The sequence below is a fragment of the Syngnathus scovelli genome, chromosome 21 (genome assembly GCF_024217435.2).
Source record: "Syngnathus scovelli strain Florida chromosome 21, RoL_Ssco_1.2, whole genome shotgun sequence".
In the NCBI taxonomy this organism is placed as follows: domain Eukaryota; kingdom Metazoa; phylum Chordata; class Actinopteri; order Syngnathiformes; family Syngnathidae; genus Syngnathus; species Syngnathus scovelli.
In genome coordinates, this window is record NC_090867.1 from 6,060,114 (window position 1) to 6,075,521 (window position 15,408).

The 15,408-nt window shown below is 43.7% G+C and overlaps 2 protein-coding genes and 1 long non-coding RNA gene across 3 annotated transcripts; all 3 read left to right on the top strand.

Annotated features, from left to right (window-relative positions):
• The first annotated feature begins 32 nt into the window (after positions 1-32).
• Positions 33-6,813, top strand: LOC125991740 (uncharacterized). The gene is made up of 6 exons (XR_007489435.2): positions 33-57; positions 704-819; positions 2,261-2,343; positions 3,974-4,052; positions 5,021-5,089; positions 6,703-6,813. It is a non-coding gene; the product is annotated as an uncharacterized lncRNA (long non-coding RNA).
• A 1,436-nt stretch (positions 6,814-8,249) lies between these two features.
• stub1 (STIP1 homology and U-Box containing protein 1) lies at positions 8,250-12,639 on the top strand. The gene is made up of 8 exons (XM_049758544.1): positions 8,250-8,404; positions 8,984-9,215; positions 9,293-9,491; positions 9,588-9,753; positions 9,840-9,915; positions 9,993-10,049; positions 10,201-10,317; positions 11,049-12,639. Exons 2-8 carry the CDS (start codon positions 9,102-9,104, stop codon positions 11,172-11,174), a joined length of 855 nt encoding a protein of 284 aa, XP_049614501.1. The 5' UTR covers positions 8,250-8,404; positions 8,984-9,101; the 3' UTR covers positions 11,175-12,639.
• Positions 12,640-13,271: 632 nt separating this feature from the next.
• Positions 13,272-14,940, top strand: LOC125991047 (C-reactive protein). Its single transcript, XM_049758545.1, has 3 exons — positions 13,272-13,610; positions 13,676-13,742; positions 13,911-14,940. The coding sequence occupies exons 1-3, from the start codon at positions 13,599-13,601 to the stop codon at positions 14,519-14,521; spliced, it is 690 nt and encodes a 229-aa protein (XP_049614502.1). The 5' UTR covers positions 13,272-13,598; the 3' UTR covers positions 14,522-14,940.
• Positions 14,941-15,408: the final 468 nt, after the last annotated feature.

The following is a 15,408-nucleotide window of genomic DNA, read 5'->3' on the forward strand; positions in this document are numbered from 1 at the left end:
GGTGATAGGGGGTGAACCCCCCCCCCCCCCCCCCCCCCCGCCCGCCTTCATGCCGAGGTATTTAGAAGCAAATGAAATATTCTTTTGTCCACCTCCATCCATTTCGCCGACTTAGCGACTTTTGGGTGTGCGTGATCAAAGTCAAGGCCCGTTGATGGAGTTATGACAAGGCCGCTGGGCCGGCACAAAGACTCATGTGCAGCTTTATTGTCTCCGCCGGGATGGAGCTTTGTGTTTCAAAGCCCACCACAGACGGGGGGCTGCAAAAATGAATCCATTAATGTCAAAACTCGGTGATGGACTACACTGGGATTGACCAACCTGACCGAATTTATCAATATAGCTCAAATATCGACATCCTATAGAAAAAAAAAATGATCTGGACATTTTATTAACAGAAACGATTTTCATTATCTATCAGTATCGAATAAAATGTTCGTTTCGGTGTCTTTTCCACTAAAACAATACTGCTTTTGATGGCATACCGAATTCTCAACATGGTCTCACCTGCACGTCAATGTCTTCAAACAGCGTCGCTGTACGCATACGAGAGTTGCCGTTCAAGTGTGAGACGTTTGTGTGTTTGCTCAGTGTTCTGTATTCCAGTGTGTGTTTGTGCGAGTGCAAACATGGGGAGGATGTAGTAACAGTGTGGTGTCAACAGTGTTTATGGGACCTTGACATGTGTGTAACTTTCCCTTAGCACTTCCTCATGCTGAAACATTTCCCAAAGAATCGTTGTGGGAAGTTTAGCTGTGGGAAAAGGGTGGCTCGCGGGACACGTACGTCCCCCCCGCACCCCCTTTGTTCTTTAATCAGGTACCAAAAATTGTTTTCAACATTTGTATAATATATGTTGCTTAATGTAATTGTTTTCTAGGAATTGGTTTATTAAAATGTATTTATTTGATTTATTTTAAGCTTTTATTCACTGATCTCGATGATTTTTAATATAAAAAGGTCATTTTTCAAATATTTTTTGATATACACATACCAAAAAAATCATCAATTGATGAAAAGTGATTTTATTCATTTTATTTACATGTAATTTGTGAATTAGTAATAACATTCATTATGACTACCGTAATTTCCGGACTATAAGCCGCACCGGACTATAAACCGCACCAGCTAAAGTTCGGGGATATTTTAGTTTTTTTCTTACATAAGCCGCAACGGACTATAAGCCGCACGTGCACACGAGTTTTTTACAAAGAAAGACAGGACACAGAAAGCCTTTTTAAAGTTTTAACAACATACTTTAACATGTTTTTCTAAACATTGCCTGTGACGCAGCAGTAATACCGCAGCAACACGGAAGTGTGCACTGCTTTGTGTCATCTCTGAGTCACATGGCAGAGTAAAAGAAAGGGTTTAGAGCCCTTTGACGCAGGTCACCTAGCGTGAATTCCTACTAAACTCAATAGTCACAAGCAACACAGCCAGAATAAGCAGCAGCCATAGTAGTGTTTCAAAATAGTATTTTTGTTGTGTTTTTTTTCTTCAAGATACCGCACAACAGTGGTCCACAGCCTTTTTACGAGTGTATAAAAGTGATCAAGTCATCACAAAAATTACAAAAAAAATCTTATATAAGCCGCACCTGACTATAAGCCACAGGGCTCAAAATTTTGGAAAAAAGTCGCGGCTTATAGTCCGGAAATTACGGTAAAATAAATTAGGTTTATTAGAAATATATTTTCTGTCATTATTGTGAAACTAGACTGGCCTTGCCTGCTTTAAAAATAATTTCTCAAAATTTGATGCTGGTATTGAGAATTTCATTCAACGATGGAAAGTGAATATTCAAGTTAGGTGCATCGCAAGGCTTGACTGTAATTCAAGTGGATTCTTGCGCAACATTTCAATATGGCCAAGTTGAACTTGCATCATTTGAAAAAGCGTTCAATGCAAACTTGAGCATTTCCCATGACTGTTGGCTCGCTTCCCATGGCACATCAGCGCTAATCCGTCTGATCTGGCCTGGCTCCTGTTTGTTTTCCAGCACTAAGTCATCTATCTATCTGCTGGTAATGAGATCTTGTCGCGCCGCGCCGATAATCAGCATTCCTGCACTTTGCTGGCAAACCTTGACTGCTTGTTTTGCATGTTTTTTGTTTGACTTGCTCGCTTTGGTCATGGGAAAGCCAATGAAGGATTTTACATGACCTTGTCATTTTTTTTTTGAATGAATGAAAAGCCCATTATGTTCTAGCCTCCTAAAAAACATGTGTTTTAAATCAGTTTCTATTCCACTGTCCAGAAATTGAACGAACATTGTGCTGCAGCCTTCCTGGAAGCTTCAATTTATCTCAGATCCACGCAGAGGATAAGGAATATATGACTGTGAGTACTATTTCATGTATTAGCCATAGCAGGAAGCCAGATTTTTATTGTTTTATTTTTTTTGTCTCACCCCAGTAACTTGCAACTTGAAGGCTAAGACTTATGATTTACTCCCACCTCTGATTTTTACTCCCAAGCCCCCCCGCATCGTGAGAGTCACATGTGAAAAATGACACCTACTTTCTCATTGCGCTTTCTCAGGATCTTGATGCGCGTTTGTTTGTTTGACAGTAAATTTCTTTTTTTTTGGGAGGGGGGGGGGTGTACAAGTCAGCAGATAAACAGAAAGCCCGGATGGCAAACGCAGCTGGAAACGCACAGAGACGCCATGAGAACGCCCCCTAATGCTTTTCCAAACATGTAATAGATCACTTAGCTTCACTGTCACAATACTCGCATGTCACCCTGGTGTGCTTTTTATCTTCTCCACCTTTAAATATCCGATTTTTGAATCATTGTGATAAATATAATGCAATCAATGCCAGTTTTACTTTACTCATTAAATCCCATTCATCATTGTTGTACCGAATATTTCAGTCTCTTGAAAACCACTTTTCTGTTCGTGGCCTGCGCTGCTCTACCCTTTGACATTTTTCCCCATTTTACGCATCCGTCAGCTCTATATATAACCTAATTATAGCGTCTGGGTTCAAAGGTCACAGCTGTGTGCCCCCGGGGACAGTCCATTTGTTGAGTGAAGGGATGAGGCAGGCCGCAGGTGTCCAAAATGAACACAAGAAGGGGTTCATTTAAAAACAAGCCCAAAAAAATTATTCTGCATATTACAAATATGCTAAGTAAGCGTTTCCGTAGTTTTGGTGAAAGATTATCCTGAACATCTTCATATTGTTATCGACGTCTCCTTTCTTTGTTTCATTTTGGAGGGAAACCCGCTTGGGCTTTCACTTCCCGTTCACGGCTCTCATTGGAAACGTCGACTCCCCATCCCGAGTTTTGGAATCCAGCTGAGTGTATTGTTATCTGCAGGCCAGCCTCAGGCCTGCCGGGGGTCTCGATAGAGGCTGTTGTTTGAGCCCAGCTGGGTGTGGTGGGGGGTCAGACAGAGGTTCACCACTGTCTGCAAAGTCTTTAGCTTTTTAGAGAGGCCACCCTTCCCCCGCCACTGCTTCTAATTGGCCGGATCAATTTGGAGGGAAACTTAACTCAAGACGCAGGGTCCCTCTAAAAATTGACAATGGCTAGTCTAAGTGCTTTGCATATGTCCACAAGGAAGACAGATGTTGGCGTTGCCCACCACGTCCACATTTGAATAGGGCGTTATCGAAGCACAATGGCGAAGACGACAAAAGCTCGGAATTTTGGCGCTCAGGCCAGATGCATCATTTTGGCGGGCAAAATCGGTCCTTAAATTGGTCCCATTGCGACTTGATTATTTAAAACTTCAGTCATCTTCATTTTTAGTGATTGTGTAATCTATTTGTGTTTAAATCCCACCACGTAGTTAAATCACATTTTATTTATCTGACGGGTGCACACTATTTTTTTTTTTTTTTAATGCTGACTTGGACTCATTTAAGTGGAGACAAATTTCACCCTTGCACACTCAAAGTGCAACAAACTGCAAAAGCCCAAAAGAATGCATGCTCAGTTTTTCCTCCTTTTGTTGCAGGACTATTCTTCATCTCCTCCTCCTCATCCTCCTCACAATTGAGTGCGGTCAGCGAAGGTCATCCTGGGCCGTGCACAATGTAATTAGCCTTCCTGCACACATGCACAAACAGACTTGGAACGAAACTTTAAGACCCCCCTCCTTCAACAAGACCCTGCACTGACAATGGACACATGCCAATGCGCTGACCTATGAGGGCCCATTAGGGACACATTTCAGAATTACATCTCACACACACATTACCAAAAAACTCTCACACACTACTGAACTACCAAATTTAGTAGTGTGTGTTCATGTGTGTAATGCTGAATTATATCCCTGATGGCCCCTCATACTAACCTTGACTTCATCCCCCCTGTTCTAACATTACACACTGTCGGGTCACATTTCATGCGGCAAAAATTGATAAAGAACTCGACAGCTGCTCAATCTCACCATTTTCCTGTGGAGAATGCGGACGGCGGTCGGCGTGACGCTCGCCGCCGTCCCCGTGGGTTGAATTTCATTTTCGAGACTTCATAAAATTATACGACTGAAATTCGCCTCGTGAAACAATGCACGTCGTGAAATTACTTTTACGACCACAGCATAAACAATGTATCCATACGCTATCTATCCATCGAGCTAGCTAGCTAGTTAGCGCGCCATCGTGACTATATAACTTATTAATATTACACGATTGGAATTGAAAGTAGCAACTAGAAATAACACAATGACTCTAATGCTTTTTAAAAAGTAATTTGGGAGGATTTTGAGAGCGAAAATAAGAAGATTAAAGCTGGTCATAATGGTCCTTCAGATGATAATTCACCTTTCAATGGACGCTGGCTGTGAGCGTAATTGCACACCAAACATGAATGTGAAGCCTCCGTTTTATGTCGCGCTATCTTTCATCAGCGCCATTCAGTCTACTTTGGTGACCTAAACCACATCCCAAAGCCCCCACCCTGCCTCTCCCCGTCTTTGCTTTATTACCACCTGCAACTCCAAACAAAACAAAAAAATCACCCGCGGCTCATCATTGTTACCTGTCTTTTTTTTTTTTAGGTGCATCCACTGGTTCTTCCATTGTTAAAAGAAAATGGGGAGCCCTGGGGTGACTCCCTGACTCCACCGGTGAGTCCCCCACCCCCCCACCTGTCTCTTTCTTCAGGGGTATCAGTTCACTCGTCCCTCAGGGTGCATTGGTGTTTGGCGGCAACGTTCTCATGCAGGCAGGTGGATTTGAAAGCTTCCAACAGGTGTGGACGACAAGTATACACACACCTAATATATCTCGATACAAACCGGATAACATATTATTCAGTTGCGTTTCACTTTAGTGCGAAGGAAAAGCGGATGCAAAAAGGAACAGAATAATTGGAGCATGGAGGATCGTCCCGAATGACGCTGACACATTCATGCGTGCACACTTGCACACACACACACACTCGGTCTGGCGGATTTTAGGCCTATCTGCACATGTATGCAGGCTAATCAGGGCCTCTTCACCGACAGAAAGCAAAGGGTCATTCGGGGTGAGATGTTTGTGATGGAAATTTGGACGGCAGGCGTAGGAAAACAAAGCTCGTAGACCAGGACGTTCCGACATACTTTAATCATGACATAACGCATCTCAGTTTTGGGGGAAAACACGTCCCTTGATCGGTTCCTGGTATTAATCATAACGTGAGGCAAAGTTAGCTGATCGTAGTTATAAGAGAAGGTTTCAAATTTCATTTTGGGAGGGTAATGTCGAGGCGAGTGCATCGACTGGAACCTCCATGCTACAAGGAGGAATCACAGAAGAAAACTTTTTAATGGTGCTTCGATTGAGCGGCTCTGAAAGCGCCACCTTTGACCTGCCGGCCCCCGCCAGTCCTCCAGACCCCCCAAAGTCCCTGAACCATTGCGACTCCTCCTCTCCTTCAGGGTTCGGTGCTTGTCATTGGTCATTAGTCAAACCCCTCGCGCTGATCTGATTACTGTCCAATTTGGAATCTGACGACAACACACTTCCAGGTTGAAGACGAGTATTCAGTGAGGTTGAGTTTGAGAATTTGATGACTTTGTAAAGACGTACCACATGATACATCCAAAAAGTTAGAATTCCATACATGTCACGTCTCGGCATGCTCATACAATTAGCCCCAAGCTCATTATGCATGTCTTTGGCTGGGGGGGGGGGGTTGGTGACCCTGAGAGCATGACCCAAGGGGACATTCGGGAGCTAAGGGGGCAGGGAGTGGAGGTGGAGTGGGGGCAACAGTGCGGTGGTCCAAGAGTAACTTCTGGGTGCCCCTGCTGATTGCATTCACAACTTTCAAGATTCCTCATAGATTGTGCAAATGTTAAAGAAGTGTTATTCAAGTGAGCCTATACATTGAATAGAAGTTAAGATTTTTTTTTTTTTTTTTAAAGATAAGTAAAAAATGGGATGAGAACTTTCCCCAGCAGAAGTCAGTCTCAAGAGGTTTGATTTCCCTCCAAAATTTTACCTCCATTGTGGACGAGTCCCCCTCCTCCACCGCATGCCAGTCAAACCACAACAGCAGCCGCCATCCAGCCCCCAAGCCGCCACATATCAATCCACGCTGTGTGGGTGTGTGTTTTACGAAGGTGCTGTGCATGTGTGTGTGTTGTCTCTCCCCCCCCAAGGGCTGTGGAGGGGTTTTGTTAAAACAAAGCAGCTTTTTCAAAACAAACAAAGCTTTTTAAATGGAAGTCATTGTGTGTGTGTTTTTTTACAGGTTTCATGCAAGTGAGCCAGTCAACTTGTTGGAGAGTAGCTCCAATCAAGGTGTGTGTGACTCCATTTTTGTCAGATAAGGAAATATAACTCATGATAAAAAGTGAAATAACATCGTACATTTTTCTGTTTTAATTATTTTAAATTTTCCTTTTCTGTTTGTATGCAAATATCCTCTCCTGCCATGTAAAGGGCGGTTGCAAACTTTGTGAGCAGGTGTTGAACATTTGCATTTTTTTTTTTACACATTTATCCAAAAGGTAAACAAATTGCCCCGTGCCGCTCGTGTTGCGGGTAAAACAATGGAGGCTAATTAGCGGAACCACGTGCGCTTTCTGAATAACCACTGTTTCCTCAACTTGCATCATTATTTTACGTCGGCGTTCATCCTGCATTCAACCACTTTTGCAAAGAGTCTATGAGCCTCTTCCTCTGTCAAAATGAGCAAAGGGCCGGCCATATAGATGAATGCTGCTTTTGTTTTGCCCATTTGAACCTGAGAAGACTGTGTTCATCCTTTTTGGCTTGTCAGGCGCTTTTTTTTTTTGGCACCATAACCAAACGGGAAAGCGACTACGGCTCACATAGGGAGAATCAATCAGGAAGTGGCTGCCTTTGAGCTGTGCCAGAGGAGCTGGGCAACTTCCTCATCTTGTTGCCAAGGTGACGGGAAGCTCAGCCAGCTGGTGCAGCGGGTTTGAAGGGAGTGGAGCGGCAACGGCGGTTGGGACAGGAGACACAATGACGACCGGTTTAAATGTAAACACTTGAAACGACTTTGAATTCCTTCTCAATGCTGCCAATCTATTGCGATGATGACCTTGTAGCCAAACATTTATCATCCCTGTGCTAGTGGTCCTAGGTTGGGTCGGACTTCTGTGGGATCAGACTGCCGTAAATGAGTAAACACAGCTGGGGACACACACAGCAGTGGTGCATGTACACCCCCCCCCCCCCCTTTTTACTCCACTCATTTATTTCCCAGTGTGTTTGCTTTAGGGATGTGCACTAATCTTCACTCAAGCCTTTGCAGAGGCTTCGCAACCTGGGATAAAAGTGACAATCACTAGCTTGCTAAGTCACCCCAGGCTAAATCGGAATGTTCTTTGTATTATAAAGGCCCATAGAGGGCACAGGAGGTCATCTATAGATTGATGCGTGTTGGCTGCATTTTCTTCATGGGTGGGATGCCCCTAGAAAAAAAAAGATTACTGATGTGACTTGATTCGACTTAAATCATTGCACAGGATCTTAAGCCATAATAATAGGAACAAGTCAGAACCTATTAATTAAATAATGAACTAAGATACCACTGTGGACTAGTGGTAAAGCATCTTCCTCATCTAATCCTAAAACAAAATTGATTTGTAATATAGGGTAGTGTAGAACGCCCTCTTTTGGTTCTACTCTGTACTGCACCTTTTGAAATATGATCGGTTTTTTTGTGTGGAATATTATATGGTCTTTCTCTTTCAATACAGTATACTGATAAATATACACGCAAAAGACAGACTTTAATTAATGAAAGTTCATCGAAGTAATCAAACCAGCGTATAAAGTGCCCATTGCGGCTTCCGTCGCGTGACGTCAGCAGGACAACAACCTGTCATGATTGCTCACGAGAGAGAAATTTAATCCAGAAACATTGTAAAACCAATATTTATTTTTAAAAAACAGTTTGAATGTGAGCCGTCTCTCGATAGGTGAGCAATTTAACAACCGCTATTCAACACGAGTAAACTCAATTGCTGCCGTCGCCATGACATAAATAAAAGCCACCGAGCGCTCGAGCTAATTTAGCGTTGTTGCTAGCTTAATGCTAATCGGGTTTTTAATGGCCCGTTGTTGTTGTTTTTTTTGTATGACTGGCTTTGACCAACTGTGGTTGAATTAACAGTTCATTGTCTGCAGTGTTAATATCATCTTCGTCTATTATGCGTCGCCAAGTGAATTGTCATGATAGCATTGTGCTAGGTGGCTAACCAGCGAGCGTCCATTACTCAGCGTAAAGTCAACGCTTTGATAAACGGACGCAAGTGGCAACCTTTCCACTTGCTCCGTGTGTGTTTTAAACTTGAAAGTGTTTTGTTTTGTCTATATATTCCTGACGTCCGTCTCACAAAGAGTTAACACGTCCGTTGTCCTCGCCCCGCTGTCTTTAATGCCTGTCAGTCAGCGAAATAACCCCCAAAAAAATCCGCTTTGTTGCTTGTTTGCAAAAAGGACACGCATTGCAGTTGCATTGCGGGAACTAACCCACATGCTGTCTTTGGGGTGGACAGTGTTGGAGATCCAGGCGGGGACAGGGGCTTTTTGAGCCTGTCGGTTGAGCCAGCCGAAGAGACGGGGAACAGGATTGGGAAGCAGGGCGAGGCGGGCCCCGCGGAGCCGGTGGAGAAGATGGCCGGCACCCCGGAGAAGAGTTCCACCGCGCAAGAGCTAAAGGAGCAGGGGAACCGCCTGTTCCTCTGCCGCAAGTATCAAGAGGCTGCGACATGCTACAGCAAGGCCATTGTGAGTAAATCCTCTTGTAATGAACACATGTTCCTTCTAATGTCTGTGTAAAGCTGGTGTGATGTCCTGCCTTCCAGAACCGTAACCCCTCCGTGGCAGTGTACTATACTAACCGAGCCCTTTGCCACGTGAAGCTGCAGCAGCATGACAAAGCTCTAGCCGACTGTAAGCACGCTCTGGAGCTGGATACCCAGTCGGTCAAGGCCTACTTTTTCCTGGGCCAGTGTCACCTGGAGCTGGAGAACTACGACGAAGCCATCGGGAACCTGCAGAAAGGTCCGAATAAACTCAGCAGTGGAAAAAAAAAAAAAATCACAAATGTCTTTAAGATGTGGTTTAAAAAATGTGCTGTTTATTTTCATTTTTTTGTAGCATACAATCTGGCAAAGGAACAGAGGTTGAATTTTGGTGATGACATCCCCGGCGCCTTGCGCATGGCCAAGAAGAAGCGTTGGAACAGCATCGAGGAGAGGCGCATCAACCAGGAGAACGCGCTTCACGCCTACTTGAGCAAACTCATACTTGCAGAGAAGGAGCGGTGAGGGCGGCTAGTGAGCAAGCGTGTGTTTTTTTCTTTTTTCTTTCTTCAACAGATGACTAATGTACTATCACGTTGTACCGCAGACAACTTGAAGACTACAAAGAAAAGCAGGATGACGATCACATTGGAGGTGATGTGGCCAAGATTGCATCCAAACATGTACGTTTGTATAATTTGGTGACCTTCTTTTCCGTGATACATTTTAATAATTACTTCCTAATCTATGACCCAATCAGGACAAGTACTTAATGGACATGGATGAGTTGTTCTCGCAGGTGGATGAAAAGAGAAAAGTGAGTAGCAAAGCAATCATGACACTTTTTTTGGGGGTTAATGATAATTGAAATTTAGAGTCTGCAGTCACTAAGGGCCTTTTTGTACATGTTAAAATTTCACAAAGTTTTTGAGTGAGTCTCAAGCACTGCACGCATCCTGTCCCAACAGAAACGGGAGATTCCAGACTATCTGTGCGGAAAGATCAGTTTTGAGTTAATGAGGGAGCCGTGCATCACACCGAGTGGGATCACCTATGACCGCAAAGACATTGAAGAGCATCTCCAGGTACCTAAATACACTCACTTAGCAGGGGACTAGCCTGACCAAATGTTAAACCAGTCATCTAAATAGCTTTCTGGTCAAAGTTGTGACCTCTTAGTGATTTGTTGCTTTAAAAGGAAACACAATTCAACATAGCAGTTATTAAGAAACTTGTAGGCAAATCTTAAACATCAAATAGAGTGGAGCATTGATTTGCCCCAACTTTAAAGTTTTTAAGTTACAACCCATTGCTTGGTTGAGCTAGTTTAATGTGAGTGCATCGATACTCAAAGAAATTAATTTCTTTGGTGTTTGAATGAAATGTCTTGTTTTCAATACTGTCAAGTAAGTTAATATGTTAAAATGACCACAAGAACCTAATGAGGCATTACCTTTTTGAATCCAGCTGCATCATGTTGAATCAAATCATTATTCTACTCGATCGTTGCGCTTGAAAATCTACCGTTCTTGTATTGCTGCGCAAGTATCGAGATATGTATCAAAAATAATCTTGCAAGAAGCTCTGTTTGCAATTTTTTGCAACCGCTTGCATAATGTTAGAAGCCTTGGCAAAATACCAACATTCTCTGAGTGCAAACTCTCGCGGCTCAGTGAGATACGGGCTTCTTAAGACACTCGGCATATGGTTGGTCCCGAAAGCAAAATGGGGAAAAGGGAAGGAAAAAAAATCTCGCGAGTAGAACACAAATGTGGTAGTTTTGCGGCAATTTCAACATCCCGTTTTAACCCTTCAGCGAGTGGGCCATTTCGACCCGGTCACTCGAAGCCCCTTGACCCAGGACCAGCTGATCCCCAACCTGGCCATGAAGGAAGTCATCGATGCCTTTATCCAGGAGAACGGATGGGTGGAGGACTACTAGATGGATCCCGTCTCCCTTTTTTTGTCCATCTGGAGTTTATGCGAGACTGTAGAGAAGATGTGGCGCCTTGCCTGGATGTGAACTGTCACAATTTGGCACCGGGAAGCCGACGTGGACCTCGTAGCCCGTCCCGTTCTCTTTGCGTCCCAAATGTGTGAGGCTGTGTTTGTGGCCTGCTACTCCCTTTAACGTTGTCTACTTCAGTTTACTTTTTCGCTCCCCAATGTATGGTCGCTCTCAGGTCTCTTCCCTCTACTTTTATCCATTTTTATCTCCAGTGCCACAATCACCGAATGCTGAATGCTCCCTTGTCGGTCACGTGACTGTCAAAAGAAAACAAATCAGAATTATTCATTCTTAACACTTTGACCTGAAATGGTAACTATGCCAAAAAAAAAAAAAATCTTTCTATGTGACCACTTTGTATGCAAGTTTACACAATGTCATTGGGGAGCGGTGGTTAAAAAAAAAAAAAAAAAACGGTAGTTAAAAAAAAAGAGATACTCCGTTAAACGGTGTTTATCAGTTGTCAGCTCCACCTATAGGTGGCGCCACAATCCCTCACCCCAAGCTGTGTGCGTTGACATTTTTAGTGAGTTCTTGTCGCATCATGCATGTGAGCATTTATTCCATATCCAGCTTATGAACTGTGTACTAGTATCCTCTTTGTCCTCTTGAGTAGGACTTCTTTGGTGTACCACAACACGTTACTAGTGAGGTGAATTTCACACGAATTGCACGCTACAAGATGTTGACAAGAATCATTTGTTATATTTCTTTTTTCACCTCATGCACATTTTTGCCTCACCAGTAACATGTAATTGTCCCACTCGTATACTCAAGTTGTACTCACTGAATTTTATTAATTAAAACAAAGAGTGTAGTAGTACATGGACCATAAGATGGATATTAAGGCTTGCCAGAAGTGCAGACAATTGAGATGAATGTATGCATTGTGTTTAGCGCTAAAAAATCTCTTTCAACAGGACACTTTTTGAAATCAGAGCAGCGTTCACATTGCTGCATATTCCTTAATGTCAGCTGAGGCATACACGAGCTTTAAACGGCATGGTTTGTCACTTGTGCCGTGAGATCTCCCCCAAAGTGACTGCTCTCTTTACTACAAAGACAAAAAAGCATTTGATTTGCTCGTCATTGCTGTTAATTTGAAGCGTCTCCTTGACGGCTCGCAAAAACAATCACCGGTTGGGAGCGAATCCGTACGCCTAAAATTTCCGTGTCATCCTCCAATTTTTTGAAAATGCTGGAAGCGCATCGTCTGTCACGCATACTTCCGTTTTCCCAGAGGTTCTGTTACAGTTCTTTGAGTTGACGGAACTTCTAGCCCGGTGGCTCTCAGAAGGTGTAAAGAATTAGCTTGTCTCAGTTTTTGACAAAATATGGTTCTTTGATTCTCTTGACGTATTTCAGCTTCAGTGTATTAAATCTAGATATGTTGATAACATGAAGGTCCTGTTTTTCTTTTTACTGTGGTATTGGACACTGAAGTATCATTCGAGACGTCAACCCCCAATTTTCTTGAATATTTTTTGGTGCAGCCCGACGAGCTGAAACAGTGTTAAACAGGCAAAATTCACCTTTTTTTTTTTTTTTTTTTTAAATCCATCTCGGGGAGGCTATTTTGCCACTTGCAAAACCCGTTGACGGCAACTGCCAAAATGGCTGCCCCCAGTGATCGATTAAAAACTGGTGAATTTTGTTGCTTAACTCATTCCACAAATGCAATATTAATCAGAATACCGTGTTTGGAACTGGAGGGGGCACATGCAAGTTATTTAAAAAAAAAAATTGAAGTTGACTTTCCTTTAACCCTTGCTCCACATTGGTATCGTATTTTTGGTATGACTTCAATTCAGAAGGTTAACGACAGCCATACAACATTGCGGATGACATGAACCTGTGAATAAATGACAGTTATTTCAAATATTTTGGAAATGATTTGTTCTCTTATAGTTTGCATTGTCAAATGAAGGTCCAGAAATCATAACTTCAAAAATCAAGTTGCTTCTAAATTGTCATTTTTGAACACCAACGTTAACTTATTAACGTCATATTCAGCTCAGTACATACTAATTTACTAGTTTCACAGCAAAAAATACTTTGTAATTATATATTTTTTAAAAAAGTGACTAGACTGCTTGCATTGACCTGCGGCTATTGAACTGTTTTTAAAATGCTTCAAACAATTTTAAGTGGGCTCTCCCCTCGTGCTTTTATTATTATGTAAGTGGCATTGTGGCCCTCAGTCGCAAAGGGTTGGACGTCAACACACATCTGTGAAGTGTGTGTGTGTGTGTGCGTATCAATCCCTCACTGAGCCTATTGTCTTTGCCGACATCACGGCTGGTACAAGGAGGGTAGAGGACAGAAAAGGCCATTACTTTGACTAGACCCACGCACATCATGGCCATCATGGTAAGCGGATTTTCCAACTAAATTTGGTGACTTGTACACTGACTACCGGTGTGTGTTGTTTGCAGATTATCCGTATGTTAGCCGTGCTTCTATTTGCCATGTTTGCTTTGGCCTACTCCTCAACTAGGAAAGGTAAAATGTCGTAGATCCTGGTTTGGTTGTGTTGCTTTGGATCTGTCTTGTAGATCAAGCCGTCGAAGGGTTGTGGCCTAACTTATTTGTGGTATTCAAAAACACTAACAGTTGTGTAGTCTTGCGATTGTCGGTGACAAAATGACCCGCTTGTCCCATTTGCTCCAGTGGGTCTCGCCAGCAAAGTCCTGGTCTTCCCTTACGAGACGGATTTCAGCTACGTGACGCTGATGCCGCAGAAGGAGATGGCGCTCAAGGCCTTCACCCTGTGCATGCGCGTAGCCACCGAGCTGCCCGAAGAGCGCCAGATCATCCTGTTCGCCTACCGAACGGCCGACTACGACGAGCTCAACGTGTGGCGCGAGAAGGACGGGCGCGTTTCGTTTTACATGAGCGGAGACGGCGTTTCTTTTGCCCTCCCACTGCTGGGCACGTTTCGTACCAGCCTCTGCCTGACCTGGGAATCTGTCGCCGGCCTCGCTGCCTTTTGGGTAGATGGGAAGCGCAGTACCTACCAAATATACAAACCGGGACACAGCATCCGTCCCGAAGGCACCGTCCTCCTGGGGCAGGACCCCGACAAACATCTCGGTGGCTTGGAAGCCCTGCAGAGCTTCGTCGGGGAGATGACTGATGTGAATATGTGGGACTATGTCCTGTCCGGGAGCATGATCCAAGCCTGGCATTACGGCCACAAAGTCCCTAAAGGCAACATCTTTGATTGGGCCACCATTGATTATGAGCTTAATGGCAATGTTATGGTGGTGCAGGATGACTGACTAACTGTGGAGTCCCGTGGAGAGAAGCGGAACATTGGAGCTCCTCTAATATGTGTTTTCGCGTTAATTACATTTCGTCTTACCTTACATTAGCGTCGCCATGTTAGTGGGTTTCGAATGAGTGTCTCCAGACAGCGAGGGGTTGGACGAGCTCTTGTTTGGATGAAGATTTTTTTTTAAATGCATGTTACTTATGGGGTGTAATGAAACACACTAAACCAAGTTAACGATCTTGTCTAAATTGACACTAAACTGTAATAAGGTCAAAGTATGTCTATTTAAATGTGCAGTGTGTGTTGTGGGTTTAGTTTTACAGATAAATACGAACACAATTTAAAAAAAATAATTTAAGCTTCATCTATGACCTGGTCCATCTGTGTTAATCGAATAAAAATCCAATGTGGCCATTGAGCACCAAAGTTTGCTCTAGTTTGATGTCGATCACGTTGCTATTGTTTCTTCCACTTCGTGTTTTGCTAAAAAGAAAGTCCCCAGTGACTTTTTCTTGTCACCAAGATGTCAGGCCTCAGAAACGTTAGCCAAAGACACACCATAGTTGCATGTAAGGAGCAGAAATGAAATCATATGGCTCCGCTTGCCTCCCAAAGACGTTCTCCATCCAAGTGTAAGTTGCAGCTCGCCTTCTCCATTGGCGTCCATGGCTCCTTGCACTCATTACCCCAGCCAGCATCGTGACCTCCTTGCAGAAACCATAAAGAACTTTCTGCCGTACCGTCCGGCCTCCCTTGAGGGTGGGAAAGTGCCGCGTTCCCAGCGTGTATGTGAGCGCACGCGTGTGCCGTTGGCGCCGTGGCTGCTGCTAAATAAGGAGAAGGCAGGGCCGATGAGTTGTGACTGCGGGTCAGCAGCCAAATGTTCCACCTTCC

Coding starts and splice junctions, on each gene's coding strand:
- stub1 (XM_049758544.1), top strand. CDS start 9,102: ATGGCCGGCACCCCGGAGAAGAGTTCCACCGCGCAAGAGCTAAAGGAG. Junction 9,492..9,587: donor CATCGGGAACCTGCAGAAAG/GTCCGAATAAAC, acceptor ATTTTTTTGTAG/CATACAATCTGGCAAAGGAA. Junction 10,318..11,048: donor ACATTGAAGAGCATCTCCAG/GTACCTAAATAC, acceptor TTAACCCTTCAG/CGAGTGGGCCATTTCGACCC.
- LOC125991047 (XM_049758545.1), top strand. Junction 13,743..13,910: donor CTACTCCTCAACTAGGAAAG/GTAAAATGTCGT, acceptor CATTTGCTCCAG/TGGGTCTCGCCAGCAAAGTC.